Source organism: Necator americanus, chromosome III (assembly GCF_031761385.1).
Source record: "Necator americanus strain Aroian chromosome III, whole genome shotgun sequence".
NCBI classification, from domain to species: domain Eukaryota; kingdom Metazoa; phylum Nematoda; class Chromadorea; order Rhabditida; family Ancylostomatidae; genus Necator; species Necator americanus.
In genome coordinates, this window is record NC_087373.1 from 35,592,775 (window position 1) to 35,610,923 (window position 18,149).

At 37.1% G+C, this 18,149-nt stretch overlaps 1 protein-coding gene across 1 annotated transcript; it reads right to left on the reverse strand.

Moving 5' to 3' along the window:
- Positions 1–409: 409 nt before the first annotated feature.
- RB195_012014 (uncharacterized protein) lies at positions 410–18,140 on the reverse strand (the record flags this gene model as incomplete). Its single annotated transcript, XM_013453364.2, has 12 exons — positions 410–422; positions 1,980–2,058; positions 3,774–3,943; positions 15,465–15,572; positions 15,649–15,747; positions 15,836–15,918; positions 16,077–16,152; positions 16,379–16,464; positions 16,549–16,636; positions 16,789–16,872; positions 17,810–17,893; positions 17,974–18,140. 12 exons carry the CDS (start codon positions 18,138–18,140, stop codon positions 410–412), a joined length of 1,137 nt encoding a protein of 378 aa, XP_013308818.2.
- Between the last annotated feature and the right edge of the window lie 9 nt (positions 18,141–18,149).

The following is an 18,149-nucleotide window of genomic DNA, read 5'->3' on the forward strand; positions in this document are numbered from 1 at the left end:
TACTCCTCGTAGTTTTTTTTAAATGTGTAGTATGTATTGTTTTTTTTTTGCTTGTATTATTTTTCCTTGTATCTCGTGAAAATTTGTTTTTATCTTCATATATTTGTGTACCTCAGAATTCTTAATTAATCTCTTTATCACGTAATTCAACTGATTTCACTTCAACAAATCAATAAAGTACAACTAGTAAACAACTTTCGATAACAACTTTTACATATTCGAAACTACGCAACATTTACAAGCGGACACGCCCTATGCGAAAAAAAAAGAACTGCGTTTGTTTGCCTTCAACACCAACATCACCACCACGATGACAGGTCGCGCCGCGTCGCGACTCTTGGTAATCGCAAACAAATACACGCGGTCCTTTCCGGATGGGCGTGGCCAGACGCGTGCCGGGCACTGCCACTCAACGACGTTTCCTGCAAAAAATACCACATAAGAGGTTCACGACCGAACATCGCGACCGAATCAGCTGACGTATAGGGGTCAGTGCTGTCGGATTAGCGTATCTGCGCGCGGCCGCCACAGCAGCGCCGATGCTTTGGAGATAATCAGAAGAAAGGGTTTTTGTGAATTTCGTGGATACGGATAGTTGTTTTGAAAAAAAAGAACTTGAAAACTAATTGATGCAGAGAGGAATGTAGTGTAAAAAAACTGAACAATATGAATTTCACGTCCACACGACGCAAAAAAAAAACCCAAGAGAATAGTTGAACTTCGCAACTGAAATACAAGAAAAAAGCCTGCAACTGCGTGGTTTAAACAGAAAAATGTTAAAAGTTTAAAGTCAACGAAAACCGCATTTTGCAGAACATGTGTTTGAAAGCCAATTTCAATCCGGAAGCCTGTAAGAATGAAACGCAGGGGTTTCATAGGAGTATTTTCGAGCGGTGACGGAGTGATGAAAAAGTATGTGATAAGGAGTTTCTGTTTAAAAACTGAAACGTATCGGAGTTTGGAGTGAAACTAAAATGAAAAAAAAAGAACTTTAGGCATCTAAATAAATTTTGACCGTAAAAGGACAAGATCCTACAAGATCCTCCCTTGAATAGTCCAGTTTTTAAATGGGCTTAACTTTCAAACAAAAGGAGATGCAATGTGCACATTTCAGCTATGCATATGAATCTAATCGCATGCAACATCTGTAATCAACGGGATGTTTAAAGAGATTAGTAATGCATGTGAACGAGAACAGAAATCGGTATGAATATGAAAATTGAAACGAAGCGATAGCAGTGCTATAGGATAAGTATAATCTCTATTTTTAATTCGCAGTATTATTTTAAAAAAATTATGATAGAAACAAGGATCACACGGAACTCCTAACGTTAATTTTAAATTAGAGCAAGTTTTTCTTCCTAAAATCCACTTGTAATAGTATAAACGGTCGCGCATCTCAACTCATCTCATCCCCCTCCCCCCGGGCAAATTTCTATATTGTTCGTGATTCTCAGCCCTCAGCCCCCATTTTGCACTCATCGTTGTGCTACGTGCTGATCGACGTGTTTACGTGCTACTGCAACCCATGCAAAAATGCAGCAAAGTGCAATTGGCAGTGTGCCGCTGTGTTCAGCTGGTGTATTATCAATAACTCACTCGGAAAGAGTCAGAAAGAAACGGAACCGAGTTTGCAAAAACACTTCTGCACAGATAATGCAAAATACGTTCGATCTTTTAAAAGTTATTTGTGCACCGAGTTAAGTTCAAGATAATATGGAAATAAAAAGGGAAGTAAAAGGAAAGAAAAAGGGAAGAGAAAGGGAAGAAAGTTGAATTTAAAAAAGATCAAATTAAACTGCTCAATCGATCGTTAAAACTTGAAGTTCAAGCAGTAGTTCAAAAGAAACTAAACAAAAGACGAAAAAGTAAAAAGAATAAGCAGATTTTGATAGGACTTTTTGGCCAATGAACAAAAAAAAAGAGAAACAACAAAAACAAAAATAATAACAGTGAAGAAAAAAAAGACTATTACATACCAAATCCATTTAGCTCGTGCACCAGGTTGATTCACCTTACTGCGTTCTTTCTTTCGAGGATCTGCCGTTAATAGGCCAGCTGCAACAAGTAAATTATTAGGGTTGAGTCATGGATAATTTCCGTTTTGTTTTTGCATACATTTCTCTAAATGGCGGCAAACCGTTGATTGTGATGTATTGAGCTGCTTTGCTAACTTTCTCGTTGTTTGACGTGGATTTTGTTCCAATATTGACTTCAAAATATCGTCATCGAAGTTTGATGGGCGACCTTTTCTTGGTTCATCTTTCAAGGTCACATCTCCAGAACGGAATTTGACAAACCAATTTCTAATCGCCCGATCGGTTATCACTCCCTCACCATATACACTGCATATTTTTTGAGCCATAGTCGCAGCATTCCCCTGTTTAAATTCCCAAAGTATCACATGGCGCAAATGTATTTTTTGATTCTTCATTTTTAAGGTGGACGAAAAAAAAAATTAACCGTAACCTGGACAACACTAGACTGCTGTCTGAAGACTAAGCGAATTTCTGCCTGCGTAACGATAACAAAAATCCCTTTTTTGGGTAACCTATTGCATGCGTAAACAACAACAAGTGTCATGTACCATGGTACCGCCCAGGTACCTTGTACCTGAGCGGAAGTTATTCATCATTCAATCTAATTTTCATTTCATCAAACGCAAACCGCTGAACAGAGATCATAAGTCATCCTTCTGTGTACTCTTTCTACACACATATGACGCACCTTTTCTGCTAAGAAAAGTCATCGCTCATGGCCAGGAAAGAAATTTAAGCTATGTTGCGCTTTCTTGAGTACTTTGAAGTTGTTGAAAGTCGAGTAATTCGATCCCGGAATCTGTACAGGATCCTTCCTTCCACAATGAATGATTTTCGCACCATCTTATATTTCACAAAAAAAAAGTGGAGAGCGTTATTAAACATTTTCTGGAAATATAACTGTCAGAGCTAGCATGAGAGTCGTTTGAACATTATTGTTTCCCGATTCAGGTCCTACACTGTAAAATCAACAAAAGACATCACATAGATATCTGAGATATGAATGATCCGCTGGTCGGAATGATCCCCCCTATTATTCTGTAATGTATAACAGATTTTAGAAAATAGCACGGAACATTCATTGCATGTGGATGGGTCCTGTACAGATTCCAGGATTAATTTAGTTACCCTTCGATTTTTTTTGGCATCAAAAATCCATCAAAAATGGATATCTTCTTAATCTTAGTATTTTACAGAAACAGATTTAAAATGAGCACCTCACACCAAAGACCAGTCGATTCCTATATATTCCATATGTACATGCAAAATTGCACTGTGGGAAACTGTGGTCAGCGGTCGAGTGAAGGATCATCATTCTCCCATTTCGCCCTGAGATTTCTTCGTGGGCAAATCGCCAATGTCGGCAATCCATTCTTCTTCATAATGACATATAGTTAGCGGGATAAGCCGGTGACGGCGCGGCTGGCAGATTGCCAAGGTCACACAATGGCGCTCCGTTGCTAGCGTGAGATGCTCTCAAATGACCCCGTTTCGGTTCACACAAACCCCTTGATCCTAGATGGCCTTGTCAGTAACATATCGTTTCGCGACTCGACCATCTTGAATAGCTGTCGCATGAATTAGCGACCGCATAGGGGGATCCATAGTGGGTCTAGTGACAGATGACAGCAAAGATACAGATGGTTGGTAATGGATAAACTGCATCCATAAAAATACATCTACCACATTATCATGAAAAAAAAAACAGAAATGAATCCAATAAAAATTTCGTACCTAATCGTAATGGTTCCATAGTTTTTGGATAAAGTGCAGCTATTCCAAGCGCAGTTCCATGTCTAACCGCACGTGGCAGTGCAGTGATACCACCGGATCCTGTAGAGGTTGCTTTAACGTCCACTTTACCGAGAAGCCCAGCAACAATCATTGGCGCCAACAGAATCTCTCTGTAACATTTTTAAAAGTTCAATCAGATCGAATCAATTTCGGTGGTTTCCGATGACGTTTCAACGATTGTTCCGTGTCCAAAGCTTGTTTCCGATAGCCCATTAAAAAATCACCGCCTATAAAGATAACGCTGACATCGGATCAAAAGTCACTATCAGGTGTTTGCCGATAATAGGTTTTTGCGCCGAACATCTTCTATTATATTTCTCATAATCTTTGGTTAAATACATCCATAACGAAGCTGCAGCTCATTTCCCCTGGAATATGAATGAGGTGAACACTCAACACTAAAGTGTTTAATCCATGAAAATTCCACTCAACATATTTAAGGGGTTCGTTCGGAGGGGTTTCGAAGAGGTCAATAATTCAGGGGGGAATTCACTATGTTACAATTTCATAAACTGTTTTCTAGCGTAAACTGATATTTCTCCACGAAATCCTTCCGTATATATCTATTAACAGATAACATAGATCCGAAAAGTTTACAAAATAGTACAGATTCTGTGACAAATCACAAAACGTTTCGGATTCGGACAAACACAATTATGCTTCTAAAGCACGATAAGGGACCTGCGTTGACCCTCACGAGCCAAGGGTTAGCCAGAAATCTTCAGACTCAGGGACTCTTCTTCCATTTAAACATGCACTTTTCATATTCAATCCCACAATTTTTTTTTACCTTCTTCAAGACGTTTTTTTTTTGAATCGGTCAATGTATACGGTTACGAAGTGTTAAGCTTAAATCCATCAAATCCACGAACTCTACGTGCCTTAACTTTAATAAGATGACGTCACGCTTGATTTTCTGCATCTTTTTCTGTAGAACAAAATTTCTAAATATTTAAAATATCTGGTATCTAAATCTTATCTTCAAAGGATTTCCATGAAAATACTTCAAAGCCTAGAAAAAAGACCTGAGGGGAAGAATGTTTGCATAGTTTCTGGTTCCGGTTACAGTACTCTGACTATTCTTTTTTAAAGTGTTTCGTGTTCGTCTTTAAGGAGCCGGTGTGTGGAAATTCAAGAGTCAAGTGTTCTCTTTATTATTAATCGGTCCCTTTCAATCTTTGCGCTTGTCAACACGTGAACGAGACGTGAGCGGTCAAATTTGATGTCGCGTCACAGGTGACACTGCCAGGAACGCCGCCAACCGCATGTGCCCCGTGTGTGTGTTTGTGTGTGTTGAACGTCGGTCGCCGCCGCCGCCGTCCCCGTCGTCCCAGTCAACAACACAACAAACCGCGACAAACAACGAACGAACGAGACATGCGCCCGAGCAAAGATCATCATTTTCTCGGCAGCGGCCAGCAGCAGCAGCAGCTTGCCAACTTAAACCGACGGGGAAAAAACCAGCACAACGGGCCAGCAGACATCCAGGGGGGCGGCGGCAGCGGCGAAGAGTTTACAACGTATGGGAGACAGCTAATTACTTTGGCAGAAGGTGATCCGACGATGATCTGTTTAATGCAGCTTTGGATGTCTGCATTTAATGTAATGGGTTTTTTTTCGGTCAAATTCTGAGTGTCTAGAAATGAAAAGGAGGTTGTAGAGGTTCCTGAAGATTTTTTTCTTCAAATTCTCCTGCAGAAAGCCACAAATTCCCAAGTGCTTCGAAACGCTTAGAGAGACCTGAGCTTTTGCCCCAAAAATTTATGTTAACAAATGAATATCAAATATAGTGCTTGTCGACAATTCTAATGGACAACGTACTATAAATAGCAGTTCAGAAAGAAACGTCTTTTAATTCATCTCAAAATTTATGGCCAAGTCACATTCCTAGAAACGAATTTCGAGAACACATTTGGGGAAAAAAGCGGGACACAAAATGCACTTTGCCTTAATGGATATCATGAATCAAACAGGCAATGTCTCCTCGAAGAAATCCGGTACGCATACGACTTTCTGGGTAATTGAAGTTTATATTATTATTATTATAGGTGATCTGGGGCAAGGAAATCCGAATCTTAATTAAGCTAATTCGATTCCTATCAAACCAGATCACTTATACGGTTTATGAGTTCAGATAACTGTTTTCAGATTTAGTCTCTAGAAACGAGATGATCTATCTAGAGCTGGTTCTGGACGAACCAGGCTATCAATAAATTTTAACGTTAATAAATCTTTAACACTTAAATTTTCTTAGAAGACGATTAATACAAGTTAAAGGACCAATTTTTTTCCTAGTCACCACGAGAAAATTGACAGAATAAGTAGACTAATTAAAAATAACTGAAGAAAACTACTATTAATAAATTCAACATGAGTTTTCTTCTGTTTAAAATGTTATTGATTTAGAGAAAGGAAAGAAATCATTATTGTCTTCCGGGATTTGGAGGAAAAAAATCATTATAGAGCTAACCGAAAATACGTTTAGGATCTGTTCTCAAAAAAAAAAAAAAAAAAAACTATTTTCTCTCCAGAAGACAGAAACCTTCACGCGGCTGGATATCTACTAAATCCGATTTTTGGGTTTCATTTCTACCCCCAATGCTTCAGAGTTTTAGAGGAATTTCAGCTATTTTTAAGGAGTTTCAGAGGAGATTCATTGTTTTTAACCTTCCCGCCTTCAAAACAAATACAGAGCTAATACCCGAGCGAATAATCATCGGTGCAACATTCATATAATTTTTCTTTTCGAGGATACTTCCATGATTTCATTTCGACATTCAAACGGGCCAGCTGCAATTCGAACAGCTGCTTCGTTTTAATGTTGTTGTTCAACGATGATTGAATTTGAAAAGTGATTAACTGTTTGCACAATTAGTTGTTTGTTTGTTTCCTTCCGGTCGAACGCATCTGGTCTGTTTACTTATGTGTTCTCACGTTTCTGTTTGGTTTGATGACATTGAACGAGTCATTTCAATTTTTTTTTTGCGATTTTTTCTTCCACTTGTCAAATTTTGCTCTTTTATCCGTGATATCCGAACAAACTTAATCATTGTGTCAGTTGTGCAACTGTAATGACACACGGTGCTCAAGAGGTAATCAGTCTTTCCTTGCAGAAAAATTGATTCCGGAATCTTCTGTGTCGTAGGTAAAACTGTTTTCCCTTCCAATATACGTTTTTTTAGCATCAATTATTCTACAAAAACTGCAAAATATTTCTCTATACACCCCAGTCCAAGCAATAAATGCATTTCCTGGAGAACGTTGCGCTTCTCTGCTTCGATTTTAATCATTCCTGAGATTCCGACGCATCACATTCGCTTCTCGACTCCCTTGTGAGTCATTCTTTACGTTGCGCCGAAACGTTTACTTCTCACGGACAGCACACAACCTATCGGATCGCAGTTTAGCGCAGTGATTTGTGGGGAAATTTTGGCAGTGTTTCATCGTTTTTTTTCTCTTCTGAAAAATTTTCTCAATTTGACTCGCTGTCAAGTACTTAAAAGAGCATATGAACTTGAAAGAAAATAAAATCCAAAGAACTCTTCACTCAATTGACACGAGTTTCGACGAGGAAAAAAAAAGCATTGAATAAGATCGTCTGGCACTTGACATCAATCAAACATCATATTGGCCAAATTGTACCATAAAAACCGACGCTCAACCCGACACGACGTTGCGGATTTTTCAGGATTTTCGAGAGTGTCCGGTCGTGAGTGTACAGACCGATATTTCTCAGGTTTTTTTCCCCTGTCCTCCTACGACCACTACGTATTGTTCGAATGGGAAAATGGAGTGAACGACTGAAGAATACGGAAGTTCTATGTTCACGGTGGTGGTGGTCGTGTCGTGATTTTCATACAGATGATTCAGCATCAATAGGGATTACTCACGCATGGACGTGTCACATATGATGATCACGTCATTTATTTTATTTGGAATTCACACAAAGATCGGGGACCATTCATTCCAGTTAATTAATTAATTAATTAATTAATTAAACAAATTCCCACAACATTCTATCTATTTATTGCATACAGTCTCCGAATTTGTGCTCATTTTGCAGATCAATCTTTAAATCAATTAATCAATCTTTAAATCAATCAACTGCAGATCAATCTGCCGTTCGTTCTACTTAAGTGTTGTTAAGGAAATCGCAATTCGAGAGCATCCACTGTATAATTTGGAAAAGTATATTTTCCTCGGTACTCCAGGAATAGAATTCTCACTTTCATGGCATTTTACGGGCAAAATTCACAGATTTAGGCCTTTTAGCGATTTCTACTCCACAGCTTCAACTCACATATTTTTTTTTAATATTAGTAATATTTTTCCCACTCCAGAGGTTTTGTAGGATTGAGCCAATAGACATAGTCCCAGGTTACAAAATCCGATTTCCAGACTAACTTCTACAGAAGACTTCTTTTCTAAAGACGTGATACCGAAAAGTAGTAGAATTAATATAAATTCCTTGTTTTCCCCCTAACAAGCATTAGTTCATCACATCCGTAATTGCTAATTCAACTATAGCGGAACACTACACGCTTGGCTTAGCGGTCATCCCGGAAGAACTTTCTCGACTCATTCGGCAAAACAGCGGTTGAGAAAACAAAAGCTCGTTTTTCACGCCCGACGCCACCTATTCAAGAAGAACTTTGTTTTCGCCAAGGTGAGGGACTGACCAATACATAAAGTTGGACCTTCTACCCGATATTTTCCCCTCATACGGAGAAAAAAAGGTCGTTAGAGTTCGGCACGAAAAATAAAAGAAATGAAAGCATCTAGCCATTTTTTCTTCAACCATTTCATCACAAAAATAAAATTAAAAAAATGAGCAATGGCATTAAGTCAAAAAATAAACATATGATCAAAAAGCGAAAAGGTCATAAACAAGAACTCTAAAAGATCATCTTACTCTTCTTCCTCGTCGCCACTCGTACCAGTCAGTACTAGTTGATCAGATAAAGTGCTTATGTACTCACATACTTAAGTACATTAAAATCTTTCCATCCGCACTTTCTTTCAATCTTTTCAAGGAAGTAAAACAAAATTCAAAATAGTACATTCATAGTATCCGAATGAACAATTTCCATCTTAAAGCAGTTTTTTTTAGGAAGACACGAAGACACAATCCAAAAAATCCAGTCCAATTACAGCTGAACTGCCGAATTACCTTGAAAAAAAAACAACCAAATTTACGAGTAACAAAGAAATAGTTTCGAAAAAAAGTTAAGACTACTGATAAAGAATTAGTGAAATGATAAGGGTTGATAAATTCTCCTTGAGGCCATAATTTAACTCCTAGTTTTTTTTTTTGGAAATCCACAAATTATTGTTTATCGAAATTTCATAGGACATCCTTCGCCTGTTAAACATATAGTAGTTTCTTTACTTTACAAATAACTAATTTTTGTTTACTTTCGGATAATGAACATAATAATATAACAATGATACTTGACTTGAGTTAAATATTATTATTATATTGATATTTTTATCTGGTAGTAAACAAAAACTAGTTATTTATAAAGTAAGGGAACTACTACATGAAGTTTCAACAGGCGAAGAATAGCCTATAAAAATTCAATGGAGAATATTTTGTGGACTTCCAAAAAAAATTACTGGCTGAATTATAGCCACCAGGAGAAGTAAGCAACGCTGAGCATTTCACTCATTCTTTAGCTGTAGTCTTAACTTTTTTTATTTATTTTTAATATAATACCAACCAATAATAATATAATATGACATAAGGATAATGGTAAAATAATGATAATACAATATGATGATAGTTGAGATAATAGTGATAATAAGATAATTATTAATTATTTATATTTAATTGGAAGAAAAATCTCGTCTCGAAGGCGGTAAATCAACTTGTTAATGAGCATCCAGAAAGTTCCGTGTTATCACCGTAGTTTAAAGGAAATTTATTTCGCAGTTTCCTACAACATTGCAGTCGACCTCCTCTCATAATGCGTTCGTTCTTTCTAACGTTCAACAACTGACCCAGTGCAGCACTCAGCGATAGCCAATCGTGCAAAATCTTAAGATGTTCAGGTCCAGGTTTTTCTGGCATCATCGTGAGTGCAACGGAGTGCAACAAATGCAAAAGCCGGTTGCAGATTGCAATTTCTATCCGACATCGAACACCGGAACGGTACGGCGGTTAGCAGGAACAACAAAATTCAGGACATTAAAGATCTATTGACTTTATTAGCCTTTGTGGGCGGTAGAAAGGATATGGGGAAGGGGAACGGGGATGAATCTTGCGTTAACGTGGTAGTTAGCCGCTGCCAAATTTGCACTATAAACAATTGTGACACACGCATACACTCACACACCGACGTTGTCATCGTTCACGATGCTTTATTTCAATCCATAGTCCTAGACGCTACCGTCATAATTCTCGATTCTAGCGGATTTTCCCAGTTTCTCATCTTAAATGGGCCAGAATAAGTCAGTCAGGGTGATTGGCGTGCCGTAAAATCATAATTTCTTTGACCTAAATTCCATACACTCAATTCGTACTATGAGGTGCACGTTCCTATTCACTCAACAACCACCATCCCGGCGGCGGGCGGCACTGTTTTTTTCCATAGTCACCCGCTCACGCACACTTCATAACGGTCAACGAATGGACACGCACGCTGCATCAACGTCTGCAAAGACAAACGAGACAAACACTTCACTGTGACGCTGTTCCGTTTTCTATCGGGAACGATCCGAGAGGGCGAAAACGGAGTGATTTGGGGAAGGGAAGCGAGCGCGAGAGCGAGAGCGAGAGCGAGAGCAAGACGCATACGTTGCCCTGTCGTTGGAAAAGCTTATATTTGGAAAATTTGTTCCTGTTCCAGAACCTATACAAAATGTTACAGAACTTAGTGCAAAACCTTATCTTTATTAGTATTCTGCACTATAAGCTCTGAAACAGAAAAATAAAACAGAGAGGACGAAAAAAAGCCTACTAAGAAATTTATACCTTAAGACGTTCTTTGATTATCATGAATAAAAACATTTATATTGAACGTGCAGATGTAACTGTACATGAGCTCGATGGCAACTAATATTGACGCGCCAAAAGATCTAATTTCGTTTAAAAAAAAGGTCCCATAGAAATATTTTGCAAAACATTTTACAATTTTGTAACCCATGGAGAAGTCAAAAACTTCTGAAATTTTCACCCTTTAAGTAAACTAGATGTTATAGCGTTAGAAAATAAGCACCCATCGTGGAATTACGTAAAACTACCGTATTTTTTTGACTTGTACTTCCCGCAGAAGATTTTGTGAGGAATACTCATCGAATTATTTGTTGCCATCCAGCCCACGTACAAGTCAGTCACAGCCACACATTCATGGAAAAATTAGAGGATATGACTTAGAGAATTATAAAAATGCGTAGAAACACAAAAAACCTGATTATTTCAACAAACAACAAACAAATATCCACACCAGTTACAGTAATTTCAGCCACATTTCAAACAAATCCCTTTTACCTATTAACGATTTTCTTCGAAACTGTTATTTTAATTTCTTACGTAGCTATGTCGACAAAGTTCATATTCAAAAAGAATATAAATTTTCGAGACATATGGGATAGCAAAAAAACATAAACATTCATCATAACATAAAAAAAACAAGAAAATAAACACCACAACATAATTTTTCTAACGCAAGGAATAAAAATTATTTACGACAATTTCAGATTGGCGTCTATGAAGGTCTTGATCGTAGTTAGAAAATAATAGAGAATCCTCTTTCGTTAGTGATTTGAAAAGTTTTGAAAGTTCTAACAGCTTCCAGATACGAGTGCTTTTCGCTATAAACCGATATGCAAACAATGAAAAGCCAATAAATGAACACATTTTTCAAAAGTACATATTATTTCAAAATTTCACATAGATTCAGTTAATGGCTATTTTTTATATATAACTGCATTATATTCTAAAATATAAAATTTTATCATACCTAACCACATTATAAGGTATGTGACATTATATTTTAAACATGTTTAGCTTAAAATACCACATCATAGACAATTTCTCCCCTTCTAACGGGTTCAATGAAGCAGAGCCAGTAGTGTTAACTATATTTCATTGGATTTGGGCGGTTGTGCATTCTTAATCGTAGTTTGACCGTTATACCAGCGATTACCGAGCAATATCCACCTGTTTAAGGTGTTTTTGATCCATAAGGGATAAAGGATAAAGTTTCTGGCGTTAATCAATCCGCTTGGGATGCGCCCCCACGTTCACTTCAATTCAGAATCGTTTGAGGTTTACGAACGTGTATCTGGCCTATACAATGACTTGCGGTGGCTAGCCGGTGGTCAAATCAGTGCTTTTATCCTCCCAGACAAGTCTGGTACTAATTTATCGATCCCGGAGCGATGAAAGGCTTGGTGAGCGGTAGTGCGGATTCGAACCTCCGAACGATCGTGCAAGAAGCGGAACCTCTAACCGCTACACCACACCCGCCTTTTGATCCATACAAATCACAAATCCCCCTTGAAATAAGTTGCAATTATTTTTTATCCCCTTATCTTCTACAAAAAAGCTAAATTTTTAAGGCAAGTTCGGATATTTCGTTTTCTATGAGTAAGGCCGAAGATAAAACGAAAAAATCCATTTTCAGAAGAAAAAATCGATTAGTTGAAGTGACACAAAGCTGATGTATAAAGTTCAAATTTTTATTCGTATTTTTGGAAACCTTATTTACTTGAAACCTAAATCATGGCCATAGAACTGTTGCATTTTAAAAAATATATAATAGCAATAAAGTGTATTATAACGCATATAAATACAACACTATATATGCCATCATATTTTTTTAGAATGCAAAAATGTCATGCCTATGATTTGCTTCCTATTCAATTAATTAGGTTAATTTTAAGCATTTACTACCAAGAAGAAAAACTACATATTTGTCCCTTAAAGGAAAGAAAAACAGTTCCGTTAATGTTGCCAGATATTTACTGAATTCGTCCTTCAAATTTAGTTTTCATTTGACTTTTACTGATTCGACATTAATTCAAATTTTATTTTTTGGAATCATTTAACGCTTTTAGCGATTTAATCAACTGCTGAACCATTGTCAGCTGAAAAAATTCAACAGTACGAAACGCGTAAAGTACTTCACTTTTAGAACGTCTCATAAATGTTTTATTCATAATTCATAACTTTTTGTTTATAATATTTTTATTCATATTTTTTTTTCAAAATACACGGAGCATCAGTCTATTATATTCTCTGAAAACAAACCCATCGGAGGTCACGTCGCGGCAAATTTGCCCAAATTCCTACACGATCATTAGAAACTAAGGCTATCAAATTATTTCACATTGCGCAAATTGAAGGCCAGAACTATTCTTTAGATCCAGAACTATACAATGAGAAGATATCAGATTAGAATGAGGCTAAAAATAGACTCTAAAAAATTATTATTCGGATTCTTAATAATATAATAATAATAATTAGTAATATAATCATAATATTTCTTGGCTGAACTTTTCAGAACTATCCTGTGGCAAACAGAGCGTCCGCCTTCCATATAAAACTAAGTGTAATTCTTATTACTTTTTATTATTTCCCCTCTTGTACCAGTAGCGCTGAGGTCCTCTGAAAAACAACATTTATGACCGTGCGAAAATATGCTCCTCTTTAACTAGGAGATTATTAAATATTTGTACATTTTGATTGAAAAATCAAGCTAATTCTCTTCGGACTAGGAAAATTAGCTTGTAACCACTTACATCATTTAGCAATACATCATTTGATACAAATAATAATTTAGTGCTACTTAAAATCCACATTTTTGGATTAAAATTTCAATTGCTGTGCTGAAAACATTTGTTAAAAACAAAAACAACAATAAACAGGTTTTGCTGCAGTTCATAACATCAAATATTTAGGAAATCAACGTTATAAAGGAAAATTAAAAATAACTATTATGAAAAAAGAGACCATCCACTACAAAAACTTTTCAAATTATCCTAATTAAAGTCAAGAAATAAGTACCATGGAAAGAGAAAAACAAAATATAGCTTAATATGCATTCCTTCTCCCCCTTCCTCTCTTTTAACAAAAAAAAAAAAGAAAAGATAAGGTAAGAAGAAATAATCCGAGTACTGGATTTCAATTAAAATCACTTCATTTTATGGTGTACTCAGTTTAGCGAGCGCAACGTGGAACAATAACAACAGCAATGAACTGCCTTATCACACTGTTCCACGCTCTTTTCTGTTACAATCATTGAAAGTTCACTGGAATGTTTATAGTTCTTGATTGGGAAGTTGTTAATCGCACGCCTGCTCGCCTCTGTAAACACTACACATTCTGCAACTACGAAAGTACAAAGAAAAACGATGCACAAACACATGCGCATAGCGATAATGGAAGCATAAACTTTTATTTGCACTAAGCAACGATTTGGCTCGCAGCCAAACGCACTAGAGTTGCTTTTCAAGTGAGTGCAGCTTAGAATGAGAGTATATAGTTGCACTTTTTGAGAATATATAGCTCCACAAGGATTCCAGTGGAAAAAAAAATCGAAACCAAACAGTCGTAAATGCATTCCAAGCAAAGAACCAGGCATATAAACACTAAGGCGAAAAATAAATAACGGTAGCCGAAATCAACAGATACTCATAAATAGTGTTTTTCAGTCAAAATAATACTGGAAAAAAGTTCTTACTCACTGATTCTCGCATAAAAACGAGATCAACAGTTCGGACCCAAACCTCTGAAAAAAATCCTAACAAGTAGCCCGTTTTCTCACACATCATCGAAAATTGGGTGAAGTGAAAAGGTGATTAAACATAAAGTTTTTATAAGCGTTATTCTCATAATCACTTTGACAGCCGCTGTCAATAGGCATAATAACATAGGCAAATTGGCAACAAAATTCACTGACTCACCTTCGTCTAGTGCCTAAAGTGTTGTCAAAAGAATACAAAAGAAAAGAAAAGAAAGTGAAGAAAAATTCTGCCGCTGTTTGGTATACAGTGGAAAATCATATTCACCAAGACAAAAAACGACAACGTGATTTTGAGAAATTGTTTTCTTTTTTTTTGGCATAAAGTGAAAGAAAAGAAATAGGAAAAGGAAAAGAAGGGGTGTAGTAGTGAGCTTCGCAGAGTGGCAAAAACGTTTGTTATAAATTAAATTAAATCAATTCTGAAAGAAAGCATTCTGTTAATGAAAAATTTTAAAACGTGATATTCCTCAATGGAGAACATCTGAGCGTTTGAAACATACGTAATTAAGGAAATTTGAGAGAAATATGATCAAAAGCTTTTTTCTATTATTGATAGCAGCGAAAAAAGTGTTAATTTGAGATTTCTCTAGAGATAGCCTGGCTATTTACACTTTAGCCAAGTAAAGTGCTGCTAACACTTCATCCTCAGATCCATAGGTGCTATAGGGTCGAGCCGGACCCTCTTCAGGTGAAGGGGGTTTAGATCATGGGGTGCACCTCAAGTGAAGAGGGTAATTTCGCCAACCGTTCAAAAGTGAAAGGGGCCAAAGCACCGACTCCGACTTTCGCAACTATGCTCAGATCCTCACTACTTCATGAAAACACGTAAATAACTCTTCTTGTCGTCCAGGAAAAAAAAAACAACTCTCCATGAAAACCACACCTGGATATAAGATGGCGGAAAGTGGATAGATCATGTCCATCAATATCAAATTCTCCTGTACCGGCATCAAAGACCTGCACCTCAGTTTTCGTGTCCTTACAACGAGTCCTACAAAGGAAAGCAGCAACACTTTTACAGCCTCGCATCAAAATATCAATTGTGCTGCTAGTAATTAGCAACATACTTCACAAATGTGTATCTTCTCTGAGTCACTGGATCAACCATCACTTCAGGAATATCTGGCCCAAAAAGTCTGGATTCAGTGGAAGCCGCAAGCGGTTCCCTTAATCAGTAAAGTTATAGAAGAAACATCGCAAGATTTTTCTGCAGTTTTTGGCTTCTAATAGAGAACTAGAGAGAACGACATTTACCTGTATTCCATAATGAATTTTTCCTCAACTGATGACGAAGGAAGACTGACTAGATAATCGAAAGCCATCAATAACTGAGTATACTGAAACAGATTTGCTACCTATTTGTCTGAAGTACTCAAATTTACTACACTCATTAGAAAACAAGAGAAAAAAAACTCGAAATCAGAAGGTAGACTCTGTTTTAAAAGGGTTTAGTAGCAGAAATTAGAAAAAGTTTTTTTTTTCAAGAAAAAATCACCATCTCTTCGCTGATCTTCTCACCCAGTTTCTTCTCAAGTTTCTCTCTACCGAGCCATTGAGATCCACTTACATTTCTGAAGGAAAGACTATGCAATCAAAATTGGCAAGTACAAAGAATTGCTTGGATCCGATAAACGTAATTTCTTCCCTTTCTTGGAGCAGTCAAAAGAATATTATTGTAGCAATGTATTACTGATTGTATTACTGAGATAGTAGTAAATCGAAACGACGATATAGGAAAATTACGTAGCATGATAGACGCAAAACAAAAAGAATGGACCATAAAAGTACAAGACATACAAAGGCTCCAGTTCAGCACCCTTTCGGCCCAACAATAGATGGTCATTATAGAATGAAGTAATTGCTTTCGTTTTGATACCAATTTCCTAGAACAAAACTCAATGTAGTAAAATGTAGGTTATGCCAAATACCATTGCATGTGAAAGTCAGCAAATATCATAGAAACGTACCGACAACAGTCCATAGAAAACTGGATGAAGAGTAAAGAAACGACTATCCATAGGTCGACCTTCATCATCGAACGAAAAACGATGGAACCTCAAATAGCGCATTTATCTCCGCAAAAAAAAAGAACAACGAGAGATGTAAAATGAAGGAAGGAATAGGAACACAACAATTGGTGTTGAATGAAAACAATTTATAGAAACCTACCTGAACTTTAATGATAGTACTGAAAGAAATAAACTTACTTTGGCAATATCTCGTCAGGTGGTCGCATAACTGGGCGAGCTTTCAGGTCGAACAGTCCGGAAGGGAACAAATACGCTATCGCTCTGAAATATATCAAAATACACTCATTTTAATAAGTAAATAAATAAGTTAAAATAGGTTCAGTTGTGACAAGTCACTGATGAAAATTCTTCAGGAAAACCGTTCCTTAAAGGAGAAGTGGCAGTATAAAGCTAACAAACTTCGTCGGAGCTCTGCCGAAGCTAAGGTATAACCCTTATGGTGAATTTATGAAAATAAAAGTAGTTTCAAGAGTATCCTCCACTATAACCTTCCATATAACACTTATATGAGGGTTGTGCACTATAAAGGATGAATAAAGGATAAAGGATAAACCTTCTGGCGTTAATCAATCCGCTTGGGATGCGCCCTCACGTTCACTTCAATTCAGAATCGTTTGAGGTTCACGAACGTGTAACTTTCCGATACAATGACCTGCGGTGGCTAGCCAATGTGTCAGGTCAGTGTTTTTATCCTCTCAGACAAGTCTGGTACCAATTTAGCGACCTCGGAGGGATGAAAGGCTTGGTGGGCACGAGGGCGAATTTGAATCTTCGATCGATCGTGAAGGAAGCGGAACCTCTAACCGCTACACTACACCCGCCCCAAAGAATGAAAAAGTATCTTTGAAAAGAAAAATAAACTAACCAATTCAAAAAGGATCTATAAAATAGCGAAAATAACTAACGAAAACCTCAGCGAAAAAATCAACAGGCAATATTCAACTAATAAACTAACTTCAGTCAGCGAGCTTTCATATCCAAAACAGTTAATTGAAAGTGCAGCTCTCACTGTTTTAGAGTAAAGGGGACTAAGGAATCAGGACTTCATCGTACAGCACAGCTTCAGCGAAGACTTTAATAACTCCGACAAAAAACTTCAAAGCCACCCAAAAATGCATTAACAAATATACATCCAGGACAAAGATCCGGAGAAAAAAGTAGTGTGAGCTTCAAAGTAACACCAGGGAATGCATCTCACTTGTCAATATCATCCTGTGTCATTGCATGAGGATCCAAATTCATCATATTTGCCAAATGTCTCTTTCCAAGTTCAAAGTCGGCTCTAGAAATAAGTGAATCTCTATCACAAACAAATAGATCCATAGCCTGACACTGTCCTTTTTTCTTTCCATTAAATTTTACCTTTCTTTTGCCATCATCGAAACGTGCTCCTTACTCAGTCTTATGTACGTCTCTAATGCCCGTCCGATCTTTTTGATCGGTTTTTCCTCCATGATACTGGATGAGGCGACTGCATCACTGGATAATAGTCGTACAGATCGTACGCTGGGCAAAAGCGATCGAAGCATGGAAACTAC